Consider the following 26,032-nt stretch of genomic DNA (forward strand, 5'->3'; position numbering starts at 1 on the left):
ATTTGAAAGTCAAAGCTCAATATTAATTAGTTCACACTATCACAATGCAAAATGATACATAAAATGGCACATGAAAAAATCTTGAAAAAAAAATTGTAATAACAGAAGGCTTAATGGATTTGTATTACTCATCTGGTTTGAAGTGTAGAAGCATCCAAATTTATACTAGCCATAACCATGCTACTGGACAGATATCATAATGACATGAAGTTTGACACCCTTAGACTGATGGTGGGTCAAGGACATTCATTTGAACAAACTCATATACCATTCATCTTTGAATGATACATGACATCTTGCCTCATCCTTTCTCAGAGTAAGTTTGAAGATTTAAGATATCTGACTTCTGTGTTTTGAAAAATGTTTTAAGGCCATTCATCCAAGATTGCTTCTGGCCAAATATCTTGAGTCTATCTTGATGAATGTCACAGAGGTAATATTGAGGAGACTCTTGCCAGGAATGATAAGGGCATTATACCTACCATGGGGACTCCGACAGGATCGACCACACCCACTAACACTTGTGCAACATTTCTGGGCTCCCTGACAGTCATAATCTGACTGGCACTCATTATCACAGGAGCCAGTACGATCATGGGCAACAGGTGGACACTGCCCAGGCTTGTATTCCTCCCTAACAGCTGTAACATAACAAAATATTGTTTACACCTGCACACAACTTTGTAATAAAACAGATCTACTTGTTAACCCCTGAGCTATAACAATTTTACCTGCAAACACTGAGCTGTGAAACTAACTTTTGAACACTTGACCTATCACACTCTTCCCTATAAACACCTGAGCCATCACACTCTTACAGGTGTGCGCTATTTTGCTCAAAACACCTGAACTATCACATTTTTGCCTGTAAACACCTGAACTATCACATTTTTGCCTGTAAACACATGATCTATCACATTTTGCCTGTTAACACTTGAACTATCACATTTTGGCCTGTGAACACCTGAACTATCACATTTTGGACTGTGAACACCTGAACTATCACATTTTGGACTAAACACCTGAACTATCACATTTTTGCCTGTAAACACCTGAACTATCACATTTTTGCCTGGGAACACCTGAACTATCACAATTTTGTCTGTAAACACCGGAACTATCACATTTTTGCCTGTAAACACCTGAACTATCACATTTTTGCCTGTAAACACCTGAACTATCACATTTTGCCTGTGAACACCTGAACTATCACATTTTGGCCTGTGAACACCTGAACTATCACATTTTGGACTGTGAACACCTGAACTATCACATTTTGGACTGTAAACACCTGAACTATCACAGTTTTGCCTGTGAACACCTGAACTATCACAATTTTGTCTGTAAACACCTGAACTATCATATTTTTGCCTGTAAACACCTGAACTATCACATTTTTGCCTGTAAACACCTGAACTATCACATTTTTGCCTGTAAACAGATGATCTATCACAGTACTTGGTTATGTTGAAAATGCCAGACCTATTACACTATTACTTGTAAACACTTGAATTATTACAGCATTACCTGTAAACATTTGAGTACTGTAACATGTACACACCTGTGATATTACACTATAAACACAGGTGGTATTACAGACCTGGTTTAACCACTGGTGCATTGACACATGCAGCTTTACACTCCTCCTCATCTGCAAAATTATTTCCATTTCCATCGCAGCCTCCATACCAAAACCGGTCACAACGGGAATCCTCATTATTATAAAACCATCTGACAGTATAATCAGAACATGTGCCTCGCTCACTGTCCAGTCTACACACATCTGTAGGTAAACAACAAAGTATACTTTGACATGTACTTCAATATACTCTGAAATATCATGAAATTTTCACAAAGGATGAACAGTCATAGTTATCAAAGTTGTACTAGAACAATAACAGTGTATACAACAACTCAATCAAAACTGATTTTAATATCAACACCAAAGTTTGATATTTTTTTTTGCAATTCAAACCTTGAAGAATTCTTTCATTTCTTCACCCTTGTGATTCAAATGTGATGAACTTTTACCCTGATAATGTGCACCATGTTTATTTACTTTGCCACACTTGGTAACTGTTGATACCAGTGTGCTTCTGATAAAATGTCACACTTGGTAGCTGTTGATACCAGTGTGCTTCTGACAAAAGATCACACTTGGTAGCTGTCGATACCAGTGTGCTTCTGACAAAAGATCACACTTGGTAGCTGTCGATACCAGTGTGCTTCTGACAAAAGATCACACTTGGTAGCTGTCGATACCAGTCATCTAGACCCTTTGGTTAAGAAAGAAATAGTACAATTATTGAAAGTCCACTATAGTTAAGTATCTTCATTCTAGGCCTCATGATTAATGGGGAAAAAGCCATATAAAAAATGATGTACCAACAGAATAACACCTGTTCTGTACCTACAGTATAACACATGTACCAACAGAATAACACCTGTTCTGTACCTACAGTATAACACCTGTTCTGTACCTACAGTATAACACATGTACCAATAGTATAACACCTGTTCTGTACCTAGAGTATAACACCTGTTCTGTACCTACAGTATAACATCTGTTCTGTACCTACAGTATAACACCTGTTCTGTACCTACAGTAAAGCACCTGTTCTGTTCCTACAGTAAAACACCTGTTCTGTACCTACAGTATGTATAACACCTGTTCTGTACCTACAGTATAACACCTGTTCTGTTCCTACAGTAAAACACCTGTTCTGTACCTACAGTATGTATAACACCAGTTCTGTACCTACAGTATTACATCTGTTCTGTACCTACAGTATAACACACGTACCTACAGTATAACTCCTGTTCTGTACCTACAGTATAACACCAGTTCTGTACCTACAGTATTACATCTGTTCTGTACCTACAGTATAACACAAGTACCTACAGTATAACACCTGTTCTTTACCTACAGTATAACATCTGTTCTGTATTTACAGTATAACACATGTATCTACAGTATAACACCTGTTCTGTACCTACAGTATAACACCTGTACCTATAGTATAACACCTATTCTGTACCATCAGTATAACACCTGTTCTGTACCTACACTATAACATCTGTACAGTATAACACCTATTCTGTACCAACAGTATAACACCTGTTCTGTACCTACAGTATAACACCTGTTCTGTACCTACAGTATGTATAACACCTGTTCTGTACCTACAGTATAACACCTGTTCTGTACCTACAGTATAACACCTGTTCACTACCTACAGGATAACACCTGTTCTGTACCTACAGTATAACATCTGTTCTGTACCTACAGTATAACATCTGTTCTGTACCTACAGTATAACACCTGTTCTGTTCCTACAGTAAAACACCTGTTCTGTACCTACAGTATAACATCTGTTCTGTACCTACAGTATAACACATGTACCAACAGTATAACATCTGTTCTGTACCTACAGTATAACAAATGTACCTACAGTAAAACACCTGTTCTGTACCTACAGTATAACACCTGTTCTGTACCTACAGTATAACAAATGTACCTACAGTATAACACCTGTTTTGTACCTACAGTATAACACCTGTTTTGTACCTACAGTATAACACCTGTACCTACAGTATAACACATATTCTGTACCTACAGTATAACACCTGTTCGCTACCTACAGGATAACACCTGTTCTGTACCTACAGTATAACACCTGTTCTGTACCTACAGTATAACACCTGTTCTGTTCCTACAGTAAAACATCTGTTCTGTATTTACAGTATAACACCTGTTCTGTACTTACAGTATAACACATGTTCTGTACCTACAATATAACATCTGTTCTATACCTATAGTATAACATCTGTTCTGAATTTACAGTATAACACATGTTCTGTACTTACAGTATAACACATGTTCTGTACCTACAGTATAACATCTGTTCTGTACCTACAGTATAACACCAGTTCTGTACCTACAGTATAACATCTGTTCAGTACCTACAGTATAACACCTGTTCTATACCTACAGTATAACACATGTACAGTATAACACCTGTTCTGTACCTACAGTATAACACATGTACAGTATAACACCTGTTCTGTACCTACAATATAACAACTGTACAGTATAACACCTGTTCTGTACCTACAATATAACATCTGTTCTATACCTATAGTATAACATCTGTTCTGTATTTACAGTATAACACCTGTTCTGTACCTACAGTATAACACCCATACCTACAGTATATCACCTGTTCTATACCTACAGTATAACACTCATCCTACAGTATTACACCTGTTCTATACCTACAGTATAACATCTGTACAGTACCTACAGTATAACACCTGTTTTGTACCTATACTATTACACCTGTTCTGTTCCTAAAGTACATTTTATAAGAACTTACTGAAACTCTGTCAGAAACATCATCAGAATTATTCCTGTAATGAAGTTGTAAAGCAAGAAAACATCAAGTCCATTGCAACCTTGCAAAAACACAAAGGTCATGCTTCACTTATTTGGCCATCACTTTGCAAACGCTGCAGCTCAATTTGTGATAGCATAACCACATATCTGTATGAGTTTAAACATGGAAAAATCATATGAGACATACATAATACATTACAAAGTTGGAGCCAATACAATAACAGTCAGCAAAAAGACAAGGGAAGTAAGATGCTTGGTAGTGTATAGGTGTACACAATTGGTAGCAGAGCCATTGGGTTAACAACAGATAGCAACAGAGCTCTTGGCTTTCATCACTTTCTCTTTTGCAAATCACCAGAAGAATTTTCCACAGAAGTCAGTGTGTTGCATATGTAGACAAACAGAGAGAGAAAAAAAATTCCAGCCCAAGGAGTCTTTCAGTAAAAAGGGTTCGGTCTGAATTTTGAACATGAGTGGCCATGGGGATTTTAAGTTATTACTTTGAAATTTTCTCTTTATATAATGTTACATTTGCCTGTGGACCTAATAAAGTCTACTTTTACCATATAAACATCTATATCCACAGGAGGATATATTTAATGACCAAATATGTTACCCACCTGAAGTTATAAGGGTCTCCGGACAACCATATCTGTTCTCCCCACGAGCTGATGTAAGACCATCAGCACAACAGCCAAAGCGGGTTTCACTGCATTCTTCCAGTATTGCAGATGGTAATAGAGGTTGTGGTTTTGCTGCTTCAGGGCATCCATATCTGTTTTCTCCAAGGGCAGATGTAACACCATCCTCACAGCAGCCATAACGTGTTCCTGCACATCCACCAACAAAAACTGGTTCATTTTCAGGACAGCCTTGTCTGCTTTCTCCCAGAGCTGAAGTTAATCCATCCTCACAACATCCATAACGTGTTCCTGCACATCCACCAACAAAAACTGGTTCATTTTCAGGACAGCCTTGTCTGCTTTCTCCTAGAGCTGATGTTAATCCATCCTCACAACATCCATAACGTGTTCCTGCACATCCACCAACAAAAACTGGTTCATTTTCAGGACAGCCTTGTCTGCTTTCACCCAGAGCTGAAGTTAATCCATCCTCACAACATCCATAACGTGTTCCTGCACATCCACCAACAAAAACTGGTTCATTTTCAGGACAGCCTTGTCTGCTTTCTCCCAGAGCTGAAGTTAATCCATCCTCACAACATCCATAACGTGTTCCTGCACATCCACCAACCAGAACTGGTTCATTTTCAGGACAGCCTTGTCTGCTTTCTCCCAGAGCTGAAGTTAATCCATCCTCACAACATCCATAACGTGTTCCTGCACATCCACCAACCAGAACTGGTTCATTTTCAGGACAGCCTTGTCTGCTTTCTCCCAGAGCTGATGTTAATCCGTCCTCACAACATCCATAACGTGTTCCTGCACATCCACCAACGAGAATGGGCTTATCGGGCTCAACAACGACTTCTGCAAATGCATGCAACAAAACACAGGTAAAGTCAAACCAATAAGCAATGTCACAAAATTTACCGGGTATAAGCATGGTCACTTACAGGGTAATAAGTGTGGTCACTTACAGGGTAATAAGTGTGGTCACTTACAGGGTAATAAGCGTGGTCACTTACAGGGTAATAAGTGTGGTCACTTACAGGGTAATAAGTGTGGTCACTTACAGGGTAATAAGCATGGTCGCTTACAGGGTAATAAGTGTGGTCACTTACAGGGTAATAAGTGTGGTCACTTACAGGGTAATAAGCGTGGTCGCTTACAGGGTATAAGCATGGTCGCTTACAGGGTATAAGCATGGTCGCTTACAGGGTAATAAGCATGGTCACTTACAGGGTATAAGCATGGTCACTTACAGGGTAATAAGCGTGGTCGCTTACAGGGTATAAGCATGGTCGCTTACAGGGTAATAAGCATGGTCACTTACAGGGTAATAAGCATGGTCACTTACAGGGTATAAGCATGGTCACTTACAGGGTATAAGCATGGTCACTTACAGGGTAATAAGCGTGGTCGCTTACAGGGTATAAGCATGGTCGCTTACAGGGTAATAAGCGTGGTCACTTACAGGGTATAAGCATGGTCACTTACAGGGTAATAAGCGTGGTCACTTACAGGGTAATAAGCGTGGTCACTTACAGGGTAATAAGCGTGGTCACTTACAGGGTAATAAGCGTGGTCACTTACAGGGTATAAGCATGGTCACTTACAGGGTAATAAGCATGGTCACTTACAGGGTATAAGCATGGTCACTTACAGGGTATAAGCATGGTCACTTACAGGGTAATAAGCGTGGTCACTTACAGGGTAATAAGTGTGGTCACTTACAGGGTAATAAGCATGGTCACTTACAGGGTAATAAGCGTGGTCACTTACAGGGTATAAGCACGGTCACTTACAGGGTAATAAGTGTGGTCACTTACAGGGTAATAAGCATGGTCACTTACAGGGTAATAAGCATGGTCACTTACAGGGTATAAGCATGGTCACTTACAGGGTAATAAGCATGGTCACTTACAGGGTAATAAGCGTGGTCACTTACAGGGTAATAAGCATGGTCACTTACAGGGTATAAGCATGGTCACTTACAGGGTAATAAGCGTGGTCACTTACAGGGTAATAAGCGTGGTCGCTTACAGGGTAATAAGTGTGGTCACTTACAGGGTAATAAGCATGGTCACTTACAGGGTAATAAGTGTGGTCACTTACAGGGTAATAAGCGTGGTCGCTTACAGGGTAATAAGTGTGGTCACTTACAGGGTAATAAGCATGGTCACTTACAGGGTAATAAGCATGGTCACTTACAGGGTAATAAGCGTGGTCACTTACAGGGTAATAAGCATGGTCACTTACAGGGTAATAAGCGTGGTCACTTACAGGGTAATAAGCATGGTCACTTACAGGGTAATAAGCATGGTCACTTACAGGGTAATAAGCGTGGTCACTTACAGGGTAATAAGCGTGGTCACTTACAGGGTATAAGCATGGTCACTTACAGGGTAATAAGCATGGTCACTTACAGGGTAATAAGCATGGTCACTTACAGGGTAATAAGCGTGGTCACTTACAGGGTAATAAGCGTGGTCACAACAACTTATTGCTTTTTTAGTGAAGTAATGTTTATGATATACATTAAAGATATGTAAGATTCTAATATTATATAAAACAATATTTTAAGCAACACCATAGAGAAGAACAATCTCCATCCTTCCTATGTCTTAGAGAAATTTATCTCATGATTATGTTGTTATTCTGTGAATATACTCATGTCATATTTTTTGTGTATTATACAGTGTAATAAAGCTTATTGTGGCATCATTTTAGATAACAAAATGACATCACACATTCTAAGATGACTTTGTGACATAACAATGGAGACCTTAGAAATACAGAGCAGGCATGACTTCAAGTGTGACATAAAAGTGTCTTTTTTTCAAACAATATCTGCCAGAACAGTTTAATCGTGTGATAAAAAAGATCGGACACTTTTTTTTATTTGATATGTGATTCATGAAACTTGTCACAAAATTTTCATTTTAGTTCACCAAAGGCTTGCACAATGAACTTTGAAAGAGATCAGTTGAAGTTAATAACAATCACAGATAATGCTATCCCTCCCAGCAAAATGTTTCACCTATTAACTGTTTAAACAGAGTTCAATATCAAATTTCAGTAGCCTGGTTATTACTATACAACAACTGGGTTACAAATGATGATAAATGAAGGAATCAATTTAGAAGCACTAGAAATTTTCAGCTAGAGCTAAATCAGTAATACAAAAAGGAAGAACAAGGCTTGGTCAGTAACATTCAGATTTTTTAAGTCCTGGTTGACAAGATACAAAATCTACCTGAGGATTATGTGACATCTAGCAAAGAAATAACTTGGGAATGTCAAAAATCAGTAATTATAACGAAATATCTGAAACCTGGAGCTGATAAATCTGTATACTTATGGCCATGAAAATAATACCTTGGATTTATCATATATGGCTGTTTAAATATAACATTTCAGGCACAAATCAACACAGACGCCAAAATATGAAGACAAGCCTCAAAAGTTCTAGTCCAGGCAGATCAGAAAGCAAAAGAAGACCAGTAGGTCCATGTACATTTCACGAGTAAATAACTCTGGTCCAACCGGTCAAACCCATCAATGAAAACCTCCCTGGCCAGGCGAGTCCTTTACTGGCAGTAAAGACAGTGACCAGATAGAGAGCCCTCATTGTCTTAGAATAACATGAGGCAATTTGACACAAAATCACTATCTTATGAAATACTGACTGTGGACTTGTACCCATGGAGACAGGATACTGCAGAACACCAGGAATCCATCACTGAATGATACAGTATCACAGCAGGTTCAGTCAACAAAAATTAGAAACAGATGAACATTACAGTGAACTACAACATTCCTGTTAAAAATGCTGGTCCCCTTGTGATCAGCAAAATCAAGGCCAACAATGATAAAAAGGAATCTACAGACACCTCCACTTTATAAGAAGAAAAAACATTTTTTGGGGGGTACTATCTAGGCATGGTATTTCAAGAAAATAAAACCATAAAAATTCTTTCTGTATTATAGAGTTGTGTGTGATGTCAGGGTTGTTGGTAACCATACCTTGTGATTAAGGAAAGCAACCTGACCCACATCACACACAACTCTCCACACCCTAGCATATACCCTACAACCCTGACATGACACACAACTCTCCACACCCAAGTATATTCCTTATAACCCTGACATGACACACAATTCTCCACACCCCAGTATATTCCAAATAACCCTGACATCACACGCAATTCTCCACACCCAAGTATATTCCCTATAACCCTGACATGACACACAATTCTCCACACCCCAGTATATTCCAAATAACCCTGACATAACACACAATTCTCCACACCCCAGTATATTCCAAATAACCCTGACATCACACACAACTCTCCACACCCCAGTATATACCCTACAACCCTGCCATCACACACAACTCTCCACACCCCAGTATATACCCTACAACCCTGAAATTAAGGTGACATGATCACAATATACGCCCAGTAACTGGCCCACCTACGTACTAAATCCTCTGCCCTAGATGTTTCTCTACAAATGTCAGTTACATAGATATTTTATCTAGCCTCAGAGTCACTATTTCTCCTAAGTACATTTGTGATTGTCAGGAAACGTATCAGACAAGGGTCATAATCGGTGACAATTATCGCCAACTGCATCCAATTCACTGCATCCTTTGATGTAGAGTTACTGTTCTTACTAGTTTACAAAAATGAATCATTTCTATAAATTGGTGTCTCCAGAATGTGATTGTGTTCTGTCTTAGGTACCAAAGATATTGCTGTGTTTCTAACCTCTTTTTGCATATCTGAAACATGAATGCTATTGATACTGTTTTGTACATTGTAGTTTGTTGTAATTTATAACAGTGAAACAGTTCACAAACGATTCTCTTTCTGAGAGGATCAAGTGTCACATTATAGCATGTAAAAGGAACATGTACAACATACCACAGACTACAAATACAAAAAAAAAATCCTTAAAATCAAATTACCTGTTATCAAATTCAATAATGAAGCAAGTTTTGGGAAGAAATTACCATTTCTGTCAGACCTTTAAAACAATCACAGTATAAAACAATACTGTATTTGATTACAGAATAGTCCTGATACATTCAGGAACATTTTCCCATAGAGATAACAATGTAAATACAAAAGTAATATCCCTTTTTTATCATAATAAAAAGTAATTTCAACCATTTTAAACAAAGGCTTGCAAAATCCCACTGACTCATCCCACAAAAGGAAAGTTTGTACCATTTGTACAGAAACATAGATAACGGAATTAAACTGTTAATATGATTTTGATTTAGACAGACCTATTTAGAACTGGTGAGAATAGCCTGAAATATTTTGGATATATACACTAGAACATGTGCAATAAGTATTTCCACCAAATTACTGAACTAGTAGCTGGCTGGTTGATGTCACTACCGTGTTGTTGAAGACAAGATAAAAATATTTACATCAAATGTTATGTAAGAGCAATATTATTCTAAATATGATTAATAGCTGGTAAATAATAGTTTGGTAAGAAAAATGTACCAGTTAAGGAATGTCTTACTGGGATTAGCTTATCTTTACTACATATTAGTGGTAGTTTGTAAATTATTCAGAAAGTGGTAAACTCCAACCAACAGATACCAATCTGATACACAAAGCACATAGAGCAACAGAAAGACCAGTAAGGAAAAGAATGTGTTTTAACAGAAAATTGTATTTCTGTTCCTATCCAATGTTTTTTCAACATATACCTTAAAAAAGAGGATAAATGTTCTTCATAACACTGAACACATTATCCATTTGTCAGGGTTTAAAATGCCAAAAGTTACAAGAAGGTTGAAAAAAGGACAAGAAGAATAAGACAACAAAAGACATGGTCAGAGTTTTGAAATATGTGAAATAATTTTACAAGTTTTGGCAGACAGAATACCTAACCAGACGATTGGTGTTTCAGACAAGGAAAATATGTGGGTGTATTGTAACCCAGCAAAACGTGAAATCTGTCTTGTACTCACTCAAAAAAAGTTTTAGAAATGGAATAAAAAGACTGCCACCGTGTAATTTAGGAAATCCTGTAATGATTGTACTTTGGTGTGTGTAACGGCATCTTATCCTTATAATTAGCTGTAACATATATACCACAGATATTTACACACAACACTGACTTAGTGATAACTATCTATACATACATTACTTACTAGTTTCATGTGTTGTATTATCCTGAGCAGATGAGGCGGCTAATATCACAGTGACTAGAAACCCTAGTACAAACCCCAACATGTTGATCTGGTCACCAAGGGGGCCAACTACTTACTGGGGCTGCATAATGTTGCAACAGGGGATTAAAGGGTTCAGTAGTCCTGGGTATGTAATTATCCGGACTGGGGCTTTCAGTGGGAGCCCTGCATGTCCAGAGTCTGCTCACAGTAATAAGTGTAAGGTGCTGATTGGCCGTGTAAGCACCCCTTAACCTACTGGTTCACATTGGGACATCATTTGTAAAACACTTAAGCTGATTTATCTTTCCTCAGATCTGAAAGAGTACATTATGACGTCAGGGAATGTATTTTTGTGGTGGAGGAGATAATACGTCATAATAACCACCTAGAGTGTTACTGTACTGAGGTGAAACTTGAAAGTCGGTCACCATAGTTATTCCACAATGATAATTAGCAATCATGCATACAGTGGCTGTAACATACTGGTCAACCAGAGGTCATCAGAAAAAAATATGTTTCAATAGTAAAATAAATTTGCTAGATCTCGCTGTTTTACATGCAATGATAATGGTATTTACAAATTTGTACTTTACATAGAAAGCATACCTAGGGAGTGGATGGAACACCATTGGTCAAGGAGTCCCCAAGATACCTGGTCAGTAATATTAGACATGGATCGTTGGCTCTAAAGGGTCAAAGAAACAGGTCACATGGGTCTCTAAATTATTTCATTGTTAGAAATATATACCAGTTTTTAAGAAGGATATATGGGACCATTATTTAACAAGACAATCAAATTAGATATGTTTACCATGATTGAGTAAAGATGATGACCAGTGTAGACAGAGTATACTGTATGTCAGTGTTTGTGGTCTTAGACAGCTTCTGTCCTGGGTGAATATCTTAGAAGTTGTTAGCCACACAATATCCCCCTGTAATTCTCTATAGGATCACACTTACACACACTTGTTTGTTTTTGCCCTAAGATGCCAACCCTGTGTTTACTCACCAGATAATATTGATATAAGTAATTTGTTCTCAGCTGATGTGGTCAACTGATTTTATCTTTGAATAACTGACCACAACAATAAAGGGTAGGACTCCATGGCTGTCAGACCACTGACCAGCCCTAATCACTTGTAGTTACCAGATTGTACCCAATAATGACCTGGTCTACTCCGCCAGCAGTCAATGTGTATGTTCCTCTCCAAAAAACCTCTAGAGCTTTTGATGAAGGGTTCGTAAAGGTCACTCCCTATTTTTGTGTGTGGGCTTTCTCCCATAAATTGCTACTTTGTACAAAGGTCTGATTGCAAGGTGGAGATTTTATGGCTGTAATCATAAAATGAATATAAAGTCTGGCTGCGATTGTACTTGATGGATCAATATCCTAGGGCTGTATCACCCCTAATCACTGACCAGCCAACCAGAAAGTGGACACTGTATAGCTCCACAGCCTCATACTGCCCCCGTCTTCATCCTCTAAAATCTGGATGGACTACTTATTTATGACTGATTCCTGGATCAGTAAAGATACAAAGGTGCCTAGAAAAGCAAAAAAGTCTGGAGACATAGCTCTGGACAAAACTGACCAGTCGAGACACACTAATCCCCTATCATTGTAGGGGTTAAAGATCACCCCGAAGGCCTCAATAGTAATGAAAACATCAGACCATATCAAGGGTACTAAACTTTAACAACAATCAGATACCAGGTAATGATATCAAAACAGATACTGACTCCTACTATTTGTGTCACTTGTGGGCAGTATTGGTTTCTAAATGGAAGGGCATCCTCTCACAGGGTACTAGAGACATTCAACAGGACCTTAACTGACCACGCTATACACCTTAGTTAATATACCAGATATTCACTAAACCAACATTTTCAGGAGTATGAGAGAGGTACTTAACAATGCTTCTGATATATATGAAAACAGAACAAATCTTCAGATTTAGAAGCCCTGTATAAGAAGCATGCAGAAAAGAAGCTGTCAGGATCTATCCGCAATATTGGAGACTTAGCACAGATAAAATTTCACAAGGGAGAGAAAGTATAAATCTACAGTTGCACTAAACAACACGGATTGTCGCCTACATTAAGTACCTTAACTTAAGTGTTCTAATGACTGCACAGTGTGAGGGAGGTTACTGCATCATCATCCAATTTCGTTCAGGACACACTTCACTCACCAAACTTGAGAATTTGGATGATTTCTTCAATAGGAATGACAAGTATTCTGAATCACTTCTCTATTATATTATCATATTTATTTCATCAAAGAGGTTTGTGTTGGTGTGACACCTTAGTGATGATTCAGACAATCCTCTACAAGACAGCCATTATCATTGGGCTGTGTAGTGATCTCCCCCCTCTATAATCACTATGGCATCTCCAACTCTTCATATCCCTTCAGTTTTAAACACACAAAATGGCCATGAATAGCACCATTCTATCCCTGGTCATAAATCAGTCACAACCGTCTGATAAAGTAAAATAAACTCGTACATGCAGAAAACTATATTTAATTTAACTTTATCTACAAATGAACAACAAAACCAATTTTCTGCAAGATTGACGTCAGCTAACAAACGAGAGATGTTAGAATGGATAAGATTAACTCCGCAACGTAGCCATGATAAGCCTGTGTAGACTTTACCTGTGACAGTTTTCCTACATTATCTATGACATTTGGAAAGCCCTTTTTGCTGTTTATACAGACTTTACAACAATAGTGCTGATAATGCATCAGTATACCTGTGAAATCTCTAAAAACTTAATATAAATGGAAGAAAAGAAATGGGATGTCAAAATGGCCACTGTGTCAGGGGCCTACCATTAACCTAAGATTTACAATGTAGACCAGTTGTTACATATTTGCCCAATTCAATCTTTCTGTATGTACACTGTCAGGGAGATTTTCCTAGATGACTTTGATAAACAGACACGTGTTAGAAGTAGGTGATTTAATAAACTTATGCAATATCACACTGTCTGGAATCACCCTGGGCCACAACAGGTATATCGCTCTTGTTACCTGTTTAGCTACCAACTCCCTATCAAGTTACATTGAAACCTGGAGACATGGTAGGGAAATCACAGGCAGGATTAGGGGAAATATGATATAAAATGATTTGAATCCTGACAAAAGCTTTAGTTGTTGACTACATGGGTAGGTTCAATTGTAAGTTAAACCTCCATATCAGCTGGTTTTAAATTTTGTTAACTTGTAAGACCTTCATTATTTTAAAGACAGGCCTTACCATACTATAGAAACATTGTAATCCCCAACTCCCTAGAGACAGGCCTTACCATACTATAGAAACATTGTAATCCCCAACTCCCTAGAGACAGGCCTTACCATACTATAGAAACATTGTAACCCCACCCCAATCCCTCCATTTCCTAGAGACAGGCCTTACCATACTATAGAAACATTGTAAGCCCTCTATTTCCTAGAGACAGACCTTACCATACTATAGAAACATTGTAACCACCCCCTCCCCTCACTCCATTTCCTAGAGACAGGCCTTACCATACTATAGAAACATTGTCAGCCCTCCAATATTCTTAGGAACTTGGAGACCCTTCCATTTTCTCAGGAATTTGGAGGCCCTCCCATATTTTCAGGATGTTGGAAGCCCTACTTTGCTGTCATGGATAATCTAAGATCTTACTTTTTGAGTGTTATAAAACCTCCTGTATTCTTGTGACAATGCAGACTCTACTATGCCGCTTTTGACAACAGCATCAAGCTCTAATATACACTCATGATAAACAATATGCTCGTAGATACTTGTAAGTACTACAAATACCATCATATACAATTAAAGACGCTACCCTACACTTGTGGATATAATAGATCCTACTGTAACCTTATGTATACTTGTAGACCCCACTTTACCCGTATACTTGCAGACCCTACTTTACCCATATACTTGCAGACCGTACTTTAATAGTATACTTGTAGACCATACTTTACCCTTGAAGACACTTGTAGACACTACAATACCCTCATAGACACTTAAAATTGTAGACCTTAATACATCCTCTTGGACACTCATAGACCCTACAACAACCTTGTAGGCATTATACCCTACAATACCTTTGTAGGCACTACTAGACCCTACAATACCTACATAATCACTTGTAAACCCTACAATACCTTCATAATCACTTGTAGACCCTACAATACCTTTATAGACACTTGTAGACCCTACAATACCTTTATAGACACTTGTAGACCCTATTATACTTTTGTAGACACTTGTATATCCTTCTTTACCCTTATAGATACTTATTAACCCTACTTTACCCTTGAAGACTCTACTATGCCTTCTAAGACACTTGTTGACCCTACTCTACTCTTATAGATGTAAGAATACATTAATAAACGGTCAAAAAAATATCTTTACAGACAATCTTGAACAAGAAATTTATTTCAAATCACAACATTATACACAAATGTCATCTTTATACAATCATTTAAAAATAGCTTTGTCCTGAATCAAAAAGCTAAGAATAACACCACTCTGATGCCTAAATTACAGGTTAATTGAATTATTTATAGATGTGTCAAAGTGATGTCAGTTTTACAATGATTCACTGATGGATTGGGGAAAAGGATAGGTGCCCCTTCTACAATGGTGCTATACCATAATAATCAACAGTAATAACACAAGGCCCTTTCTTCTAGCTCTGTTTTACTCAATCTCAATGGGTCAGTCAACCTTGGTGTTACACTGGGTCAGCCAAAAACTCACCCTTGTGTTGGACTGGGTCAGCCAACACCCCAACCTGGTGTTACATTAGGATATCTAATTATCAGGCGCTGCCTCTGATCTTGGCTGGAGTTTATCTTAGTTGTCACTCCAAAATCTGGTCACAATCTCCTCAAAAACAGCATGATTCTGTGAGTAGATCATAGCCTATCACCCTCTATCATTTCCTTTGATCACCACTTATAAGTGATAGATAGGAGGGTGTCACTTAAAGAGACACTCAATCATATTCAATATTAGATTACTAAACAAAAACTATCATCTTCAGATAACCAACGTACTGAAAGATAGAGTTACTGATGCAATTCACTGTGAAATGATTTATAAACTGTCAAAATCCAAATGCCAATTAGTGCAAAAAATTCTAAATGAATTCAAAATAAAAGTGACTTGTTGCCACATTATTCACTGAAGCTGCCGAGGTCATTTGTGATGTATTTGGGAAGTCTATTTGATATTAAAAGATGTGTGGACACACAGTGTATGGGCTACAGGGGTCCCCTTGGAAGTGTGGACACACAGTATACGGGCTACAGGGGTCCTCTTGGTAGTGTGGACACACAGTGTATGGGCTACAAGGGTCCCCTTGGTAGTGTGGACACACAGTATATGGGCTACAGGGGTCCTCTTGGTAGTGGGGACACACAGTGTACAGGCTACAGGGGTCCTCTTGGTAGTGTGGACACATATTTTACAGGCTACAGGGGTCCTCTTGGTAGTGTGGACACTGTGTATGGGCTACACGTCCCAATGTCTATTGGCTGTCCTCTGTGGGACGTGTGGACACAGGGTCTGTTGGCTGTCCTCTGTGGGATGTGTGGACACAGAGTCTATTGACTGTCCTCTGGGCATGTGGACAGATTCTGTTAATGTTGTTTACTTAAGTTCCCTAGTGTGGATCAAGAGCTACCTACTTGTGTCGGGGCAGACTATAAGTTTTCCCAGTACTGCTCCAACAAGACAGTATCTTCAATTACATTTCTTAAAGAAGAGATACAGATAAGGTATGAGTAATCACATTCTTATGATAATATAAGACTTATCAAACTATTGAGGACCTTGGTACATGAAAAGCTATATAAAGGTCTCTGTGACATATTGACCTGTACACTTCAAACAAAGATTGACCTCCACACCCACAGCTCCCAAGTGTGTATATTGGATAGTAACCTGGGAATGTCCCCACCCTTCTTCATGTTTGTATACCATTTCCATAGTCAGAAATACTGCTTACATCAAACTCAACAATTACACACTACAACCATCTGATCAGTAAATAATTTCCAGAACTGTGTGAGACTTAACTTAAACAATATCAATAGAATAGAAAACAAAATACTTAAAATTCAACATACTTCAAATACCAACCAACTGTAGTGTGTTACAGACTGGTAACCTACCCTCAGACTTCCCTGTCCCCACTACACCGTCTGTACTATTGCCTCAGCCTTCCCTGTCCCCACTACACAGTCTGTACTATTCCCTCAGACTTCCCTGTCCCCTAAACACTGTCTGTACTATTGCCTCAGCCTTCCCTGTCCCCACTATACAGTCTGTACTATTCCCTCAGCCTTCCCTGTCCCCACTACACAGTCTGTACTATTGCCTCAGCCTTCCCTGTCCCCACTATACAGTCTGTACTATTCCCTCAGCCTTCCCTGTCCCCACTACACAGTCTGTACTATTGCCTCAGCCTTCCCTGTCCCCACTATACAGTCTGTACTATTCCCTCGGAACTCCATCCCCACTACAGAGTATACTATTCCCTGAGACTTCCCTGTCCCCACTATACAGCCTGTACTATTCCCTCAGCCTTCCCTGTCCCCACTACACAGTCTGTACTACAGAGGATAGACAGAACATGTACCATTCCCTCAGACTTCCCTGTCCCCTATACACAGTCTGTACTATTCCCTCAGCCTTCCCTGTCCCCACTACAAAGTCTGTACTATTCCCTCAGCCTTCCCTGTCCCCACTATACAGTCTGTACTATTCCCTCAGCCTTCCCTGTCCCCACTACACAGTCTGTACTATTCCCTCAGCCTTCCCTGTCCCCACTACCCAGTCTGTACTATTCCCTCAGCCTTCCCTGTCCCCACTACACAGTCTGTACTACAGAGGATAGACAGAACATGTACCATTCCCTCAGACTTCCCTGTCCCCTATACACAGTCTGTACTACAGAGGATAGACAGAACATGTACCATTCCCTCAGACTTCCCTGTCCCCTATACACAGTCTGTACTATTCCCTCAGCCTTCCCTGTCCCCACTACAAAGTCTGTACTTTTCCCTCAGCCTTCCCTGTCCCCACTACACCGTCTGTACTATTCCCTCAGAACTCCCTGTCCCCACTACAAAGTCTGCACTATTCCCTCAGAACTCCCTGTCCCCACTACACAGTCTGTACTATTCCCTCAGCCTTCCCTGTCCCTACTACACAGTCTGTACTATTCCCTCAGAACTCCCTGTCCCCACTACACAGTCTGTCCTACAGAGGATAGACAGAACATGTACTATTCCCTCAGACTTCCCTGTCCCCTCTACACAGTCTGTACTATTCCCACAGCCTTCCCTGTCCCCATTACCCAGTCTGTACTATTCCCTCAGAACTCTGTCCCCACTACCCAGTCTGTACTACAGAGGGTAGACAGAACATGTATACCCTGTCCCCACTTCACAGTCTGTACTATTCCCTCAGAACCCCCTGTCCCCACTACACAGTCTGTACTATTCCCTCAAAACTCCCTGTCCCCACTACACAGTCTGCTGCACTATTCCCTCAGCCTTCCCTGTCCCCACTACAAAGTCTGTACTATTCCCTCAGACTTCCCTGTCCCCACTACCCAGTCTGTACTACAGAGGATAGACAGAACATATATACCCTGTCCCCACTACAAAGTCTGTACTATTCCCTCGGACTTCCCTGTCCCCACTACAAAGTCTGTACTATTCCCTCGGACTTCCCTGTCCCCACTACAAAGTCTGTGCTATTCCCTCAGACTTCCATGTCCCCACTACAAAGTCTGTACTATTCCCTCAGACTTCCCTGTCCCCACTACACAGTCTGTACTACAGAGGATAGACAGAACATGTATACCCTGTCCCCACTATTCAGTCTGTACTGCTTCTGATAATTTATTCACCCAGTTTGGATAATCATGCAGAATCATGACTGAAAATTATCACCCTAATTCTGTTAAATGATAAATACGCAGACATGATGAAAACCAGGCAAGCAGAGAGTGGGAAGAAGATGCCTTATAACTTGTCTGAGAGCCGCTAAGTTTGTTTACTTTCTATCCATTATAGCATATTTCCCACTTCATAAGCACATGAAAGCAACAACTTGTACATGTATTGTGTACGAGGATTACCCCGAGATAATTAAGTGTAATTCTCAAGTGATTTTCTTCACAAACTTGGTACAGCCAACAGTAATTGACCTGCATGTCTGAGTATTAAGAAAACAGAACAATCTTATAGAACAGCTATGGTACAAAAAAAATAGCTGTTTTTACTTATATTTTTATAAAACCATTCAGGCACGTAGTTAAATATATATAAACTTTTAACATTTATAAGTTTATAAGTTTTGTAAAATATCAAAATTTAAATCATAAGTGAGTACCATTTTAATGATTGTGAGTATGATATACAAGTTAAACCAGTAAATAAAACACAAGCCTTTAATGTGATCAGAGAGATCAGTGCTTCCCCACTACCTACAGTCAGATGTTAGAATCTGCACATTCTTTATCATTTACATCATTACTCATAGTGCTTGTTTAATTCAATGTGTTGGTAGAGAAAACATCGAAGAAGATTTCTGACAGCAATGGAAAACAAAAGGATAACATGAAGTTGCAGGATATAAGCTGAACGATTTGCAGCTGCTTGCTGAAGTGAGACAGATAGTCCTGTCCTAAGTCTGTATAATACACACAGTAGTATATAATTGGTTACTTTTATAATTCCATTAACAATCACCTCTCCTATCGCACTCCTCCAGTCTGACTTTGTAGTCAGTACACCTATACTATTTTACCTATATGTCTGTTCATTTACTTATCCTATAGTAACAGAATGTACAATCCACAAACTGAATGGAAGGGAAAGACTGGAGCTCGGGGATAATGAAAGTAGCCAGGTGTATACTGGTAAATTTTGAAAGGTTATGGTAATTAGAAATGGAAAAAAAAACTCTAAGTAAATCAGATCCCTCACAGCAAGCTCCCTAGGGTTCATCTGGCTGCTCACCAAATAACAGTAAATCTTGGTATGAAATAAACAGCTACTATCCCTTGTCTCAGTGTGATACAACACTGTCTCAATTTAATTCAGTCACAGACTTAGTTCAAGGTCAAACTAAAGCAGTGCTAAATTCTGGGCAAGCATCATGCTCTAATTATCAATGAAATCAGCTGAAACTGTCCAGTTTGATGCTGAATCTGATAACCTGATGGATAGTGAGAGTCTCCAGCTATAAATGTCAACACTAAAAAATCTCTACCCAAAGCGGTTGTGCTGTAGGAGGTGTATTTATATCCTGTCCATCAACATCTCCATTAACTTTAAATGTTTTTAGTAATTTGCTCGTTCAAGAGTAAGACTTTTAAAATTACAGAAAATTCAATTTTACTTGGCATTTGTAGGAGTGAATCATCTAAAAATTAAGAGCAAGCAATTTTGGAGGTCTGACATTTCAGCAGTTTTGCAGCATCTAAATGTCGACACTGAAGATAATATGAACTGTGCGATGAGGGGAACAATTTTACAGGCACTTACACTTGTCCTCCAGAATTATACACTCGGTGTCACCACAGGATGTTAGCTATCAGAAATTTTAAAAAGTTGCAAAAACTAAGTTTCAAACATCAAAGAGAACTGAAATGTACCTTTGAAAATTCCTGTCTACAAACAAAAGAGCACTTTTGGTGCAACTACTAAAATAACTGATGTACTAATAGATATAAAAGTACATTAGATATACAATGACCTTTTACATGACCCAGCCTCAGTTTAGCCAGTGTGGTCAGGACTATAGTTACCTATTACAGGGCCGGACGCCATCGTGGCCATGGCCTATAACAGGGCCTGGCATCAGAGAGCAGGGCCAAAGTTCCTGGCCTCAGTGTGGCCAAGGACCCAGCTACCTATATGTTGACTTAGTGTGGCCAAGGCCATAGTCACCAGTTATGTGGCCTGACTCCAGTGTGATTGGGGCCTTGGTCATCTGTGATAGAACCTATAGCCTTAGAGTGGCCAAGGACATAGTCACCTGTTATAGTGACTGGCCTCAAGGTGACCTGGAGGCCCACAAACAAATGGATTCTACATTAGCTGTTTGGCATTGTACACCAGTTATAATAATTATAGGTTTACCCAAGTAGGTTCCAACATTTAGTTAGCCTAGGATAATAGAGCTACTGTGGTAAGCTATATAACATTGTTACTCACATCTACTGACAGAACATTCAGCTTACAAATGGGTGGCAAAACCTGGTAATTCCCAAACATACTGTCACTATTAGTCCATGTATCAATTTGCTGAACAAAACCCATTAACACTATAGCACCATATATGGCTTGATACTTTAACCATGACACAGAGAAAGGGTGTGTTTTGAATGTTTCACGACAAAATCACAATCAAATTATAGTTACTGTTCAACTCAACACTATTACGTATTCATCAATCTATAATCAAATTTAACTTGACTTTTGAAGTTTTGAAACAATTAACCTTATTTATTACTAGGCAGGAAAGGAACTGACAGGCTTTAAAACTGGTGTTCAATTAAATGGTAGGAAAGATAGGACTTTGAGGCTTTAATTGTAAAGTGGAAGTAATGGTGGCCATCTGGATATTCCTGCCAAGTCCAGGATGATGATTTCAAAATAGTAATGTAGCAAATTGTTGGTATATGCCTATAGTCAGAGAAACCCAACTCCTTTACCAAGTAGACCCAGAGAAACTCAACTCCCTCATCAAAAGGACCCAGAGAAACCTATACCTCACCAAGTAGATCCAGAGAATCCCAACTCCCTCATCAAAAGGACCCAGAGAAACCCATACCTCACCAAGTAGATCCAGAGAATCCCAACTCCCTCATCAAAAGGACCCAGAGAAACCTATACCTCACTAAGTAGATCCAGAGAATCCCAACTCCCTCATCAAAAGGACCCAGAGAAACCTATACCTCACTAAGTAGATCCAGAGAATCCCAACTCCCTCATCAAAAGGACCCAGAGAAACCTATACCTCACCAAGTAGATCCAGAGAATCCCAACTCCCTCATCAAAAGGACCCAGAGAAACCTATACCTCACTAAGTAGATCCAGAGGATCCCAACTCCCTCATCAAAAGGACCCAGAGAAAATAGACCAAGTAGACAGAGAATACAACTCCCTCATCAAAAGGACCCAGAGAAACCTATACCTGTTCCAGAGGAACACAACTCCCTCATCAAAAGGACCCAGAGAAACCTATACCTCACCAATTAGATCCAGAGAATCCCAACTCCCTCATCAAAAGGACCCAGAGAAACCTATACCTCACCAAGTAGATCCAGAGAATCCCAACTCCCTCATCAAAAGGACCCAGAGAAACCTATACCTCACTAAGTAGATCCAGAGGAACCCTAATGCCCCCACCAAGAGGATTCAGAAAAACCCAACTCCCTTACCAAATGGATCCAATTAAAATGAAATAGCTGGTAACCTGGTAAACTTTTGATAATCCATTACAGCTATAAAGCTCTGAAGAGAAAGTGACAATAATACAATTACAAGATGGTAGTAGAATAGATGTTCTTATAACACAACCAGAAGTGAAGGGTTCCAATAAAAATGTGTACAATCACTAAAAGGATACAAAGTTGCCTCTAAATTACATTATGTCAACACAGCATTTGGTTATACCTGCTTGTCTAATATAATGGGAAAGGGTTTGTGCCGACACAGTAGATATTGCTTCCCTGCTGGTCACATCAACTGTACCATTAGTATACAAATATTTTCTAACATGTTTTTCACATGCATCACCCTTATGACAAGAGCAATGAAGGAGAACTTTATAAACTAAACACTGTTCTAATGAGTGGTACTGTTGTACTCTGTTTATACGCAGTACCTAATGTCTTCCTGGCATTCCAACTCAGACCATACCATCCTTGTATTATCATTGTAGCGTGTAAGATGTTACAACAACTGTTCTATAGATTTATAAAGTCATTTGTCTTTTTAAATACTCACTTTGTGGGTTGCTGTTGTCACTCTAAACATGACCATTTGCAAGTCAATGTTGTTGAATGTTTGAGAATTCCTACAGTCAACATCTACGCCCTCAACGTCATGTGACCTTTGAGAAATTATTTTGACCTTGAACATTTGGTTTGGAAAACAGATTTTGAGCTTTGAGGACATCTTACTTCCCTGAGAATCGGTAAAGTCAATATCATGTGACCTCTCAGGGTATCTTGTGACCTGGCGTTGAGAATCTGGTGAGACCAATATCATGTGACCTCTCAGGGTATCTTGTGACCTGGCATTGAGAATCTGGTGAGACCAATATCATGTGACCTCTGAGGATATCTTTTGACCTTGGGAATTTGTAGGGCCAATATCATGTGACCTCTAAGAATAATCTTAGGATAAGGTTTTGCAAGGTCAATATTGACTTTTAATCATTTGTGAAGTCAATATTTTGTGACCATTGTGACAATATGACTATATCATAATTTTCTACCATATGTATTATATTGTTATAGTGATATCAGAAGACCTCAGACAACAACATACTGTTATAGTGATACCAGAAGACCCCAGACAACAACATACTGTTATAGTGATACCAGAAGACCCCAGAAAACAACATACTGTTATAGTGATACCAGAAGACCCCAGACAACAACATACTGTTATAGTGATACCAGAAGACCCCAGACAACAACATAATGTTATAGTGATACCAGAAGACCCCAGACAACAACATACTGTTATAGTGATACCAGAAGACCCCAGACAACAACATAATGTTATAGTGATACCAGAAGACCCCAGACAACAACATACTGTTATAGTGATACCAGAAGACCCCAGACAACAACATACTGTTATAGTGATACCAGAAGACCCCAGACAACAACATACTGTCATAGTGATACCAGAAGACCCCAGACAACAACATACTGTCATAGTGATACCAGAAGACCCCAGACAACAACATACTGTTATAGAGATACCAGAAGATCCCAGACAAGAACATACTGTTATAGTGATACCAGAAGACCCCAGACAACAACATACTGTCATAGTGATACCAGAAGACCCCAGACAACAACATACTGTCATAGTGATATCAGAAGACCCCAGACAACAACATACTGTTATAGTGATACCAGAAGACCCCAGACAACAACATACTGTTATAGTGATACCAGAAGACTCCAGAAAACAACATACTGTTATAGTGATACCAGAAGACCACAGACAACAACATACTGTCATAGTGATACCAGAAGACCCCAGACAACAACATACTGTCATAGTGATACCAGAAGACCCCAGACAACAACATACTGTCATAGTGATACCAGAAGACTCCAGACAACAACATACTGTTATATAGTGATACCAGAAGACCCCAGACAACAACATACTGTTATAGTGATACCAGAAGACCCCAGACAACAACATACTGTCATAGTGATACCAGAAGACCCCAGACAACAACATACTGTTATAGTGATACCAGAAGACCCCAGACAACAACAGGTGTGTCCTTTGATACTGAACGACAGCTCTGGTAGATCTCCATCCTTTGCTAAATATCAGTCTGATAGTACTGCCAAGACATGAACTGCTTAGCAATAAAAAACATGTTTGTACACTTCTACAACATTTACACACAGGAACCTTGATTGACAGTGTATCTCTCCCTGAATGTAGTAAGTGGTACAGCCAATTTCTCCTGCATGGATATTATACTCATCAACACCGGATATCATACTTCTCGCCCATCAACAGGACATCAGCATGTCGACAATGTACATCTACATGCATATTGTTCCAAATGAACAACACCCTTTTTTTTTATCTCTCTCACGCTAGTAGAAGACATGCTGTTTTGTTGGCTGAATCAACAGCTGTTTGTTTTATACATGTAGGTGTGATATAAGTACCGTGAGTAGAGAGTAAGCAATAATGAACACATTATCATATCTGTGTCTATCTCAATTTCTCTTTCCGTCTTACAACTAATTACAACTCTAATCTTCCTATTCACAATGCAAAACAAACGACTTGTTTAAACTACAAATCATTTTTCAGTGAAATTAAGTCAATATGAAAGAGGAAATGACAAACTTAACAAACATTACAGGACTGTTTTTTTCCGTCTCTTTCTGATTTTAACACTATAATATTACACTAGTGAGTCAAACTCTACCACTGACCTTACCAACAGGAAAGCAATAACTGACCAACACAAAACACTAGTTTTCACAGAATTATCACTGACATTCCTGTCCTGTCTCTATAGAGGCCTAGTGGTACTGGACTAGGGGTAACAGGGAACTAGGGTGTGTACCAGAGGTATCACTGACACTCATGTCCTGTCTCTATAGAGACCTAGTGGTACTGGACTAGAGGTAACAGGGAACTAGGGTGTGTACCAGAGGTATCACTGACATTCCTGTCCTGTCTCTATAGAGACCTAGTGGTACTGGACTAGAGGTAACAGGGAACTAGGGTGTGTACCAGAGGTATCACTGACACTCATGTCCTGTCTCTATAGTGATATTGGACTAGAGGTAACAGGGAACTAGGGTGTGTACCAGAGGTATTACTGACACTCATGTCCTGTCTCTATAGAGACCTAGTGGTACTGGACTAGAGGTAACAGGGAACTAGGGTGTGTACCAGAGGTATTACTGACACTCATGTCCTGTCTCTATAGTGATACTGGACTAGAGGTAACAGGGAACTAGGGTGTGTACCAGAGGTATCACTGACATTCCTGTCCTGGACTA

General features: G+C 39.3%; 1 protein-coding gene across 3 annotated transcripts in view; it reads right to left on the reverse strand.

Moving 5' to 3' along the window:
* LOC132549072 (papilin-like) overlaps positions 1-26,032 on the reverse strand; it is a 75,034-nt gene that overhangs the window by 33,731 nt on the left and 15,271 nt on the right. For 2 of the 3 annotated variants that reach the window (XM_060212974.1, XM_060212973.1), the window contains exons 2-4: positions 5,017-5,886; positions 1,601-1,783; positions 483-641 (exon numbers count right to left, since the gene is read on the reverse strand). In XM_060212974.1, the coding sequence (XP_060068957.1) occupies positions 483-641; positions 1,601-1,783; positions 5,017-5,886 (1,212 nt within the window). The remainder of the gene's footprint in view (positions 1-482; positions 642-1,600; positions 1,784-5,016; positions 5,887-26,032) is intronic. The other variant, XM_060212975.1, reaches the window with a different exon arrangement.

Source organism: Ylistrum balloti, unplaced genomic scaffold (genome assembly GCF_031769215.1).
Source record: "Ylistrum balloti isolate Yb309-2 unplaced genomic scaffold, AGI_CSIRO_Ybal_v1 Utg370042, whole genome shotgun sequence".
NCBI lineage: Eukaryota > Metazoa > Mollusca > Bivalvia > Pectinida > Pectinidae > Ylistrum > Ylistrum balloti.